The sequence below is a fragment of the Hemiscyllium ocellatum genome, chromosome 23 (assembly GCF_020745735.1).
Source record: "Hemiscyllium ocellatum isolate sHemOce1 chromosome 23, sHemOce1.pat.X.cur, whole genome shotgun sequence".
Lineage (NCBI taxonomy): Eukaryota > Metazoa > Chordata > Chondrichthyes > Orectolobiformes > Hemiscylliidae > Hemiscyllium > Hemiscyllium ocellatum.
This window is the reverse complement of record NC_083423.1, coordinates 41,688,095-41,700,458: the sequence shown is the minus strand read 5'-3', so window position 1 is coordinate 41,700,458 and position 12,364 is coordinate 41,688,095. Positions and strand designations below refer to the sequence as shown.

The 12,364-nt window shown below is 42.5% G+C and overlaps 1 protein-coding gene across 1 annotated transcript in view; it reads left to right on the top strand.

The window, feature by feature from the left end:
• LOC132826614 (uncharacterized) overlaps positions 1 to 12,364 on the top strand; it is a 211,727-nt gene that overhangs the window by 37,675 nt on the left and 161,688 nt on the right. Inside the window, exons 22-24 of the mRNA XM_060842569.1 lie at positions 3,766 to 3,828; positions 5,502 to 5,564; positions 7,337 to 7,399. Of these exons, the coding sequence (XP_060698552.1) occupies positions 3,766 to 3,828; positions 5,502 to 5,564; positions 7,337 to 7,399 (189 nt within the window). The remainder of the gene's footprint in view (positions 1 to 3,765; positions 3,829 to 5,501; positions 5,565 to 7,336; positions 7,400 to 12,364) is intronic.

Genomic DNA, 12,364 nt, shown 5'->3' with positions numbered 1-12,364 from the left:
AGTTAAATGTTCAGAATTCTTCTTTGTGACTTATGTAATTTGAATGCTTCTTTTCTATTTGCTTCATGTGTGAGTTAAATATTCTCCAACTTTTCTATTGGTGATCTGTGTTGGTAAATGGTCTTCCTGGTCCTATAAACACATGCCAAACTACTTCAGTCCAAAGGATGTTGAATTTGTGGTACACACATGGAAGGGATTGTCTTCTAACCCTGATTCCAACTGAGACATTCAGTGTCAATTTGTCCAACACACTTCGAGATTCCTAAGTGAATTACAGGACAACACGGATTATATTAAAGGAGTAGGATTACTGTGTGATCACTCCAGCAATTACATCATAGAGTCAGACCCTTCGCTGCAACTCTTTCACGCTGATCAGATATCCTTACCTAATCTGGTGCCAATTACCAGCACCTGGCCCATATCCCTCTAAACCCTTCCAATTCATGAGCCCTTCGAGATGCCTTTTAAATGCTGTAATTGCACCAGCCTCTCCCACTTCCTCTGGCAGCTCATTCCGTTCAAGCATGACCCTTTGTGTGAAAAGCTTACCCTTTAGGTCCCTTTCATATCTTTGTCCCCCCTCACCCTTAACCTATGGCCTTTTAATCTGGACTCGCCCACCACAGGGATCTTGTCTGTTTATCATACCTGTGCCCCTTATCACTGTACAAACTTCTGTAAGGTCACCTCTCAGCCTCTGACACTCCTCTGACAGCCCCAGACTATTCAGCCTTTCCCTATCGTTCAAATCCTCCAACTCTGGCAACATCCTTGTTAATCTTTTCTGAACCCTTTCAAGTTTCACAACATCCTTTCAAGCTTGCTGTGAAACTCAAATATCAACAATACTTCCAATGTCATCCGGTCTAAATTCAACTTCCACTGATACAGGTACACCTAGTGAAGCTAAAATTCACGTGAGCTGGTGTCGGTTCTGAGATTCACAAAGAGTCTCGAGGTCAGGATCTGGTCACATTGACATTGGATATTGAGTTCCCATAGACACTGTAGCCAAGGGAAGAATCTTAAATTTTCATTGATCCACTGGGGTCTGGCCTCTGAGCTATGCCTCAGTCGTCTGATTTCTAATAATTAAGCGACAGATAGAGAATGTTAAGATGCCCAGGTGTAACAGAGTGACAGCATGGAAATCTTTTCCCATGTGGTCTCAAATGATTTGTGTTAGTCAGAACATCGTATTGATTTCAATGATAATTCAGGTAATTGCTTTTGTAGAGGAGTTTACATTTCATCCATGGGACCAGTGAGGACAGCCTTTGTCGTGCATCCACCTCTCAGTTTTCAGTCTGATCACATGTAACCATGTCCCACACTGAGAATCTGAGCATTCAACTTGGGAAAGTGATGACTACTCTCAAAACGGCTGCTGAGGGAGGTTTCACTCAATGATCTAGGGTTCACTGAGTTGTGCTTTCCCCATCTCCAGATGAAGTCTGGTAGCAAATCCAAGGGATCTTCAGGTGATGGGTAACATTGATGTTATGAAGCAGGTGGATCAGCCAATCACATTCAGCATTATCACAGTGGCATTACAAGGTTTCTAGCAGCATGGTGTGCCTTCAGTTTTGAATAACCTTGTCAAACATTAATAATAATTCTCAGTTTAGGATTACTATTGGCACAAAGTTTACAGAAGAAAACATTTCATTTGTTAAATTGAATGCTGTGAATAGTATGATGCAGCAGCTTGAGTCAATAATATGGAATTTTCTTAATGCAGTGACAAAATCAAATTGAATACAATGTTGGTAAATGTGTGTCTTTCTCTTCAAAAGAAGCGACCACAACAACAGGGACAAGCACCACAACTGCAACGACTGTCAGTTCTACAACTGGTGAGCAAATTCAATTTAACAATCAGGAAGCGTTTTGCCCAAATAATTTTCTTCATGTTGGCATTTGACAATGTCTTTGCTTCTTCATCACCCAAACATAACTTGTGTTCTGAAGACCTGCATTAATTTGTGTCTAAATCTCTACTCAGTTTGAATGTATGAATCTCAATTCCCTCATTGAAGGAAAACACATATTTTGTTGTTACTTAGTTTACACAAATCTGTTGCACTCCTTTTTTCTCATGCCTTCACAAAGAAATGAAATGTAAATCTTTCACAACCTGTTGCATTCCAATTGGGTGTGATGATTGTGAATGCATTTCTTGAGGTGTAGTGGACAGCGAAGTGGGTTACCTCAGATTACAATGGGATCTGGACCAGATTGGCCAATGGGCTGAGAAGTGGCAGATGGAGTTTAATTCAGAGAAATGTGAGATGCTGCATTTTGGGAAAGCAAATCTTAGCAGGATTCATACACTTAATGGTAAGGTCCTAGGAAGTGTTGCTGAACAAAGAGACCTTGGAGTGCACGTTCATAGCTCCTTGAAAGTGGAATCGCAGATAGATAGGACAATGAAGAAAACATTTAGCATGCTTTCCTTTATTGGTCAGAGTATTGAGTACAGGCGTTGGGAGGACATATTGCGGCTCTGCAGGGCATTGGTTAGACCACTGTTGGAATATTGGAAGCAATTCTGGTCTCCTTCCTATCAGAAAGATGTTATGAAACATGAAATGATTCAGAAAAGCTTTACAAGGATGTTGCCAGGGTTGGAGGATCTGAGCGAGAGGGAGAAGCTGAACAGGCTGGGGCTGTTTTCCCTGGAACGTCGGAGGCTGAGGGGTGACCTGATAGAGGTTTACAAAATTATGAGGGGCATGGATAAGATAAATAGACAAAGTCTTTTCCCTGGGGTCAGGGAGTCCAGAACTAGAGCGCATAGTTTTAGGGTAAGAGTGGAAAGATATAAAAGAGACCTAAGGGGCAACGTTTTCATGTAGTTTATGGAATGAGCTGCCAGAGGATGTGGTGGAGGCTGGTACAATTGCAACATTTAAAAGGCATTTGGATGGGTATATGAATAGGAAGGATTTGGGGTGATATGGGCCGGGTGCTGGCAGGTGGGACAAGATCGGGTTGGGATATCTGGTCAGCATGGACGGGTTGGACCGTAGGTTCTGTTTCCATGCTGTACATCACTATGACTCTAAGAATCAACAGGTACAATACAAACAACTACCACAACTGGATCTACAGCCAGTTCCACAACTGGTGAGTAACAACCCCTTTCATGTTTCATTACAATGTATTTTCACATCAGATTGGCTTCATAGCTTCAACCACTTGTCTCTGAAAGTATGTCCAAATATTCTTCAGAGCTCTTGTCCATTTCACATTCCTGGGGTGCCATGTAAATATGCATTGATTAGATTGTCGAAACATTTCTGCAACTCAGGTCACTTTGCCTTTTTGATTAAAATTGCAAGAGTGGATTCTAAACTAAGTTAGCATCTGGTGATTTTGAATACCATTCATACCTTTCAGAAGAAACAACCACATCTATACAACCAACTACAACTGGCTCCACCAGTGCTTCGACTAGAGATGAGTGAGGAAGTGCTTCAGTGTGGAATAGCCAGGCCTGAGAGGGAAATGATATTATTACTGTAGTTCTTTATTCGGACATTTCTGACAAATGAATAGCTTCATCCTCACGAAGCAATGTCTTAACTTCAAAACAAAAATACGAAAGGCAGTAGACTTCGAGCACATCCAAATCACGGCAGCTACCGTGGTATCTGGCACTGGATATGTCTGTGTTTCTGTGATGCTGACATTTGCACAATAATGTATTCTCCCAACTTGGGCGGATTGAATGTGATTGCATTTGTTTCACTTCAGAACAACCAATGACAACAACAGGGATAACCACCACACCGAGTTCAACCGCAAGTTCCACAACGGGTGAGTGCTGTCTTTTTTTCATTCAACATGATAAATAATTAAACAAGATGAATTGGTGACAATTTAAATCTCGGTCAGTGGAATTCCAGTGTCAGTTGAGTTTGACGTGTCATTCTCACAGCTCAGGAGTTTGTGGGATCACAAGCCATTCCTGAGACTTGAACATCACCATCATCCACAGCTTTAATCTCCAGCTAACAATCTCCCTGGTATTAGATCAGGAATGGTAACCACGCAGAGTGCAGATAAATGTTAACAATCGATTATTACCATTATAACCCAACAACAATGATTGGTTTACCACAATATTCTTTATTATCCATTCCCAATATGCACATTAAGTGTCTGCTCAATCATCAAATTTAACAAAACAAGGTGAGGACTCAAAGCAAAATGCTGGCGTGATGGTGATGTGACAGAACATAGAGAGAATTTTCACAAGAAACTCAACAGGAGTGGCATCATCTCTGTGACCAGAAACACAGTCAGCGCTCCAATTCCTCCGACTTCTTTGGAACTTTGCAATAAATCATTGGGATTCCAGCATTAGAATATGTGTGAAATATTTCCTCTGCACATGGTGTGATGATTAACATTTCGGTAATATCCGCTTCCACCCAGCAACAAGGAATTGTGCTTTTGTGAAAGTACAATTAAATGTTAAAAATGCTGCCATGATACTTCCTGGTTTAGAATGCTCCTTTTCTAATGTTTCATGTTGGTGTTAAAAATTGGCCAATATTTCTATTGGTCATCTTATTGGTGAATGGTCATCCTGGCCCAATACACACACACCAAACACCTCCAGTTCAAATGATTGTACTCAAGCGATTGTGTTCTCTACATGATTCCATTGGAGACATTCAATGTCAAATTGTCCAAAACACTTTAAGGCTACTCAGTGAATCACAAGACAATGTGAAGTCTATTAAAGAAGTGGGATTGCTGTGTTATCCCTCCAGCAATTCATCACAGGAATTTTGTTCAGACTACCAATTTTGACTTTGCTAGGAAAATCAAACATCAACAACACTGCCGACCACAACCGGCCCAAGGACAACCTCCACTGAAACATGTACACCTGGTAAATTTAAAATTCATGTATGCTGGTATTTCTGCTTTGATTTTCCAAGTGTCTCAAGGACAGGAGCAGGCCCAGTTGACATTGGATATGGTGCAATGAAAATGTACATTGATTAGATTATTGTAAAATCTCTGTATCTCAGGTAACTTTGCCTTTCTGATTAAAAATCACATGAGTGGAGTCTAAACTAAGTTAGCATCTGGTGATTTTGAATATTAATCATACAGTTCAGAAGAAACAACCACATCTATACCACCAACTACAACTGGCTCTACCAGTGCTTCGACTAGAGTTGAGTGAGGAATTGAATCAGTGTGAAATAGCCAGGCCTGAGAGGGAAATGATTTTATTACCTTAGTTCTTTATTCGGACATTTCTGACAAATGAATAGTTTCACCCTCGCGAAGCAATGTCTTAACTTCAAAACTAATATACGAAAGTCAGCAGTGCTCAAGCACATCCAAATCATCGCAGCTACCGGGGTACCTGGCACTGGATATGTCTGTGTTTCTGTGATACTGACATTTGCACAATAATGTCTTCTCCCAACTTGGGCGTATTGAATGTGATTGCATTTGTTTCACTTCAGAACAAACAACGACAACAACAGGGATAACCACCACACCGAGTTCAACTGCCAGTTCCACAATGGGTGAGTGCTGTTTTTTTTCATTCAACATGATAAATAATTAAACAAGATGAATTGGTGACAATTTAAATCCTCGGTCAGTGGAATTCCAGTGTCAGTTGAGTTTGACGTGTCATTCTCACAGCTCAGGAGTTTGTGGAATCACAAGCCGTTCCTGGGACTTGAACATCACCATCATCCACAGCTTTAATCTCCAGCTAACAATCTCCTTGGTATTAGATCAGGAATGATTCCCATCCTGCATGCAGATAAATGTTAACAATCGATTATTACCAGTGTAACCCAACAACCAGGATTGGTTTACCACAACATTATTGTTTACCCATACCCAATATGCACATTAAGTGTCTGCTCAAACATCAAATTGAACAAAACAAGGTGAGGGCTCAAAGCAAAATGCTGGCGTGATGGTGATGTGACAGAACATAGAGAGAATTTTCACTAGTAACTCAGCAGATGTGGCATCATCTCTGCCACCAGAAATACAGTCAGCGCTTCAAATCCTCCAACTTCTTTGGAACTTTACAATAAATCATTGGGCTTCCAGCATTAGAACATGTGTGATATTTTTCGTCTGAACATGGTGTGATGATTAACATTCTGGTGATATCCGCTTCCATCCACCAAATAGGAATTGTGCTTTTGTGAAAGTACAATTAAATGTAAAAAATGCAGCTTTGCTACTTCCTGGTTTAAAAAGCTCCTTTTCTAATGTTTCATGTGGGTGTTAAAAATTGGCCAACATTTCTATTGGTCATCTTATTGGTGAATGGTCATCCTGGTCCAATACAGACATACAAAACGCCTCCAGTTCAAATGATTGTACACAAGAGATTGTGTTCTCTACATGATTCCATTGGAGACATTCAGTGTCAAATTGTCCAAAACATTTAAGGCCACTCAGTGAATCACAAGACAATGTGAAGTCTATTAAAGGAGTGGGATTGCTGTATTATCCCTCCAGCAATTCATCACAGGAATTTTGATCAGACTACCAATTTCGTGTTTGTTATGAAAATCAACATCAGCAACACTTCGGACCACAACCAGCCCAAGGACAACCTCCACTGAAACATGTACACCTGGTAAATCTAAAATCCTTGTATGCTGGTATTTGGGCAATAATTTACAAAGTGTCTCAAGGACAGGAGCTGGCCTATTTGACATTGGATCTGGATTACCCATAGACCCTATAGTCATGGGAAGAATCAGAAATTGTCATTGAAAGTAGGTCCAAAGTTCTTTCAGAGCTCTTGTCCATTTCACATTCCTGTGGTGCGATGGAAATGTACATTGATTAGATTATTGTAAAAATCTCTGTAACACAGGTCACTTTGCCTTTCTGATTAAAAATCACATGAGTGGCGTCTGACCTAAGTTGGCATCTGGTGATTTTGAATATCATTCATACATTTCAGAAGAAACAACCACATCTGTACCACCAACTAAAACAGGCTCTACCAGTGCTTTGACGATAGATGAGTGAGGAATTGCTTCAGTGTGGAATATCCAGTGCTGAGAAGGAAATGATATTATTACCTTAGTTCTTTATCAGGGCATTTCTGACAAATGAATAGCTTCATCCTCGCAAAGCAATGTCTTAACTTCAAAACTAAAATAGGAAAGGCAGCAGTGCCCGGGCACATCCAAATCACGGCAGCTACCGGGGTATCTGGCACTGGATATGTCTGTGTTTCTGTGATGCTGACATTTGCACAATAATGTCTTCTCCCAACTTGGGCGTATTGAATGTGATTGCATTTGTTTCACTTCAGAACAAACAACGACAACAACAGGGATAACCACCACACCAAGTTCAACTGCAAGTTCCACAACGGGTGAGTGCTGTCTGTTTCATTCAACATGATAAAGAATGAAATAAGTTAAATCAGTTAAAACTTATATCCTGGTCTATGAAATTTCTCTGTCAATTGAGATCAATATGTCGTAGTCTCAGCTCACGTGTTTGTGGGAACTTGAACCATTCCTCAGACCTGACCATCAATATCAAAAGCTTTGTCTTTGGCAGAGAATCTCCCTGGTATTGGTTCATAATAGGTTCCCAAAAGGTTCCCACAACCCAGATAGCCTCCTTCTTCAAACACCGCAATTTCCCCCCAGACGAGATCGGCAATGCTCTGCACCGCATCTCATCCACTTCTTGCTTCTCCGCCTTTGAGCCCTGCACCTCCAATCTCCACCAGGACAGAACCCCACTGGTGCTCACCTACCACCCCACCAACCTCCGTATACATCATATCATCCGTTGTCATTTCCGCCACCTCCAAACGGACACCACTACCAGGGATATATTTCCCTCCCTCCCCTATCAATGACCCTATCCAGTCCCTCCATGAGTCCCTCGTAAGGTACACACCCCCCACCAACCCAACCTCAACTCCCAGCACCTTCACCTGCAATTACAAGATATGCAATTCTTGCGCCCAATCCTCCCCCCTTACTTCCCTCCAAGGCCCCAAGGGATCTTTCCATATCCGCCACACATTCACCTACACCTACACACATCATTTACTGCATCTGCTGCACCCAATGTGGCCTCCTCTACACTGGGGACACAGGCCAACTATTTGCGGAATGCGTCAGAGAACATCTCTGGGACACCCGGACCAACCAACTCAACCACCCCGTGGCTCAACACTTCAACTCCCCCTCCCACTCCACCAAGGACCTGCAAGTCCTAGGACTCCTCCATCTCCAGACCATAGCAACATGGCAGCTGGAAGAAGAGTGCCTCAACTTCCGCCTAGCAACCCTCCAATCACAAGGAATGAACTCAGATTTTTCCAGTTTCCTCATTTCCCCTCCCCCCACCTTGTCTCAGTCCCAATCCTCAAACTCAGCACCACCTTCCTAACCTGCAATCTTCTTCCTGACCTCTCCGCCCCCACCTCCACTCTGGGCTATCACCCTCACCTTAACCTCCTTCCACCTATCACATTTCCAACACCCCTCCCCCAAGTCCCTCCTCCCTACCTTTTATCTTAGCCTGCTGGGCACACTTTCCTCATTCCTGAAGAAGGGCTCATGCCAGAAACGTCGATTCTCCTTTTCCTTGGATGCTGCCTGACCTGCTGCGCTTTTCCAGCAACACATTTTCAGCTCGGATCTCCATCATCTGCAGTCCTCACTTTCTCCCACAGGGCATACTAATAAATGTTCATAGTTGATGAGTGCGAATGTAACCCAACACCCAGGTTTAGATTTTCATACCAATATTGATTACCTATTCCCATTGTACATTGGCCCTTGATATTAAGTCTCTGCTTTTTCATCAACTTTAACTAAAGAAGATTAAGACTCACAACAGAATGCTGGTTGTTCTGGTGATGTGACAGAACAAGAAGAGAATTTTCTGAAGAAAGACAACAGATGTGTTATCATCTCCATGTCCAGAAACACAGTCAACAATCCCAGTCCTTCCACTTCTTTGGAATTTTGCTCTGATTCCTCTGGCTTTCTGTAAAAATGTACACCAAGTATTTTTTTGGAACATTGTGTGACGATTGGCATTCTGGTGATATCTGCTCCCAAACAGGAACGATGAATTTTGCTTTTTTAAAGTACAGTTAAATGTTCAGAATTTTTCTTTGTCACTTATGTAATTTGAATGCTCCTTTTCTATTTGCTTCATGTGTGAGTTAAGTATTCTCCAACTTTTCTATTGGTGAACTGTGTTGGTAAATGGTCTTCCTGGTCCTAAACACACATGCCAAACTACTTCAGTCCAAAGGATGTTGAATTTGTGGGACACACATGGAAGTGATTGTCTTCTAACCCTGATTCCAACTGAGACATTCAGTGTCAATTTGACCAACACACTTCGAGATTCCTAAGTGAATTACAGGACAACACGGATTATATTAAAGGAGTAGGATTACTGTGTGATCACTCTAGCAATTACATTATAGAGTCAAACCCTTCGGTGCAACTCTTCCACGTTGATCAGATATCCTTACCTAATCTGGTGCCAATTGCCAGCACCTGGCCCATATCCCTCTAAACCCTTCCAATTCATTAGCCCTTCTAGATGCCTTTTAAATGCTGTAATTGCACCAGCGTCTCCCACTTCCGCTGGCAGCTCATTCCGTTCAAGCATTACCCTTTGTGTGAAAAGGTTTCTCTTTAGGTAACTTTTATATCTTTGTCCTCCCTCACCCTAAACCTATGGCCTTTTAATCTGGACTCGCCCACCACAGGGACCTTGTCTGTTTATCGTATCTGTGCCCCTTATGACTGTGCAAACTTCTTTAAGGTCACCTCTCAGCCTCTGACACTCCTCTGACAGCCCCAAACTATTCAGCCTTTCCCTATTGCTCAAATCCTCCAACTCTGGCAACATCCTTGTTAATCTTTTCTGAACACTTTCAAGTTTCACAACATCCTTTCAAGTTTGCTGTGAAAATCAAATATCAACAATACTTCCAATGTCAACCGGTCTAAATTCAACTTCCACTGATACAGGTACACCTAGTGAATCTAAAATTCACATGAGCTGTTGTCGGATCTGAGATTCACAAAGAGTCTCGAGGTCAGGATCTGGTCACATTGACATTGGATATTGAGTTCCCATAGACACTGTAGTCATGGGAGGAATACTACATTTTCATTGATCCACTGGGGTCTGGCTTCTGAGCTTTGCCTCAGTCGTCTGATTTCTAATAATTAAGCGACAGATGGAGAACATTAAGATGTCCAGGTGTAACAAAGTGACAGCATGGAAATCTTTTCCCATGGGATCCCAAATGATTTGTGCTGGTCAGAACATCGTATTGATCTCAATGATAATTCAGATAATTGCTTTTGTAGAGGAGTTTACATTTCATCCATGGGACCAGTGAGGACAGCCTTTGTCGTTGTACATCCACCTCTCAGTTTTCATTCTGACCATAAGTAACCATGTCCCACACTGAGAATCTGAGCATTCAACTTGGGAAAGTGATGACTGCTCTCAAAATGGCTGCTGAGGGAGGTTTCACACAATGATCTAGGGTTCACTGTGTTGTGCTTTCCTCATCTCCAGATGAAGTCTGGTAGCAAATCCAAGGGATCTTCAGGTGATGGGTAACATTGATGTTATGAAGCAGGTGGATCAGCCAATCACATTCAGCATTATCACAGTGGCATTACAAGGTTTCGAGCAGTATGGTGTGCCTTCAGTTTTGAATAACCTTGTCAAACATTGATAATAATTCTCAGTTTAGGATTACTATTGGCACAAAGTTCACAGAAAAAAACATTTCATTTGTTAAATTGAATGCTGTGAATAGTATGATGCAGCAGCTTGAGTCAATAATATGGAATTTTCTTAATGCAGTGACAAAACCAAATTGAATACAATATTGGTAAATGTGTGTCTTTCTCTTCAAAAGAAGCAAGCACAACAACAGGGACAAGCACCACAACTGCAATGACTGTCAGTTCTACAACTGGTGAGCAAATTCAATTTAACAATCAGGAAGCATTTTGCTCAAATATTTTTCTTCGTGTTGGCATTTGACAATGTCTTTGCTTCTTCATCACCCAAACATAACTTGTGTTCTGAAGACCTGCAATAATTTGTGTCTAAATCTCTACTCAGTTTGAATGTATGAATCTCAATTCCCTCATTGAAGGAAAACACATATTTTGTTGTTACTTAGTTTACACAAATCTGTTGCGCTCCTTTTTTCTCATGCCTTCACAAAGAAATGAAGTGTAAATCTTTCACAACCTGTTGCATTCCAATTGGATGTAATGATTGTGAATGCATTTCTTGAGGTGTAGTGGACAGCGGAGAGTGTTACCTCAGATTACAATGGGATCTGGACCAAATTGGCCAATGGGCTGAGAAGTGGCAGATGGAGTTTAATTTAGATCAATGTGAGGTGCTGCATTTTGGGAAAGCAAATCTTAGCAGGATTCATACACTTCATGGTAAGGTCCTAGGAAGTGTTGCTGAACAAAGAGACCTTGGAGTGCAGGTTCATAGCTCCTTGAAAGTGGAGTCGCAGATAGATAGGATAGTGACGAAAACATTTCTTATGGTTTCCTTTATTGGTCAAACTATAGAGTACAGTTGTTGGGAGGTCATGTTGCGGCTGTACAGGGCATTGGTTAGACCACTGTTGGAATATTGCAAGCAACTCTATTCTCCTTCCTATCAGAAAGATGTTATGAAACTTGAAAGGATTCAGAAAAGCTTTACTCCAACCTCTCACCCTCAGAACGTGCAGCCCTCCACTCCCTCCGCTCCAATCCCAACCTCACCATCAAACCCGCAGACAAGGGAGGCGCGGTGGTAGTTTGGCGCACTGACCTGTACACCGCTGAAGCCAAACGCCAGCTCGCGGACGCCTCCTCTTATCGCCCCCTTGACCACGACCCCACCTCCCACCACCAAACCATCATCTCCCAGACCATCCAGGACCTCATCACCTCAGGGGATCTCCCATCCACCGCCTCCAACCTCATAGTCCCACAACCCCGCACCGCCCGTTTCTACCTCCTGCCCAAAATCCACAAACCTGCCTGCCCCGGCCGACCCATTGTCTCAGCCTGCTCCTGCCCCACCGAACTCATCTCCCAATACCTCGACACGGTCCTGTCCCCTTTAGTCCAAGAACTCCCCACCTACGTTCGGGACACCACCCACGCCCTCCACCTCCTCCAGGATTTTCGCTTCCCCGGTCCCCAACGCCTTATTTTCACTATGGACATCCAGTCCCTGTACACCTCCATCCCCCATCACGAAGGACTCAAAGCCCTCCGCTTCTTCCTTTCCCGCCGCACCAACCAGTACCCTT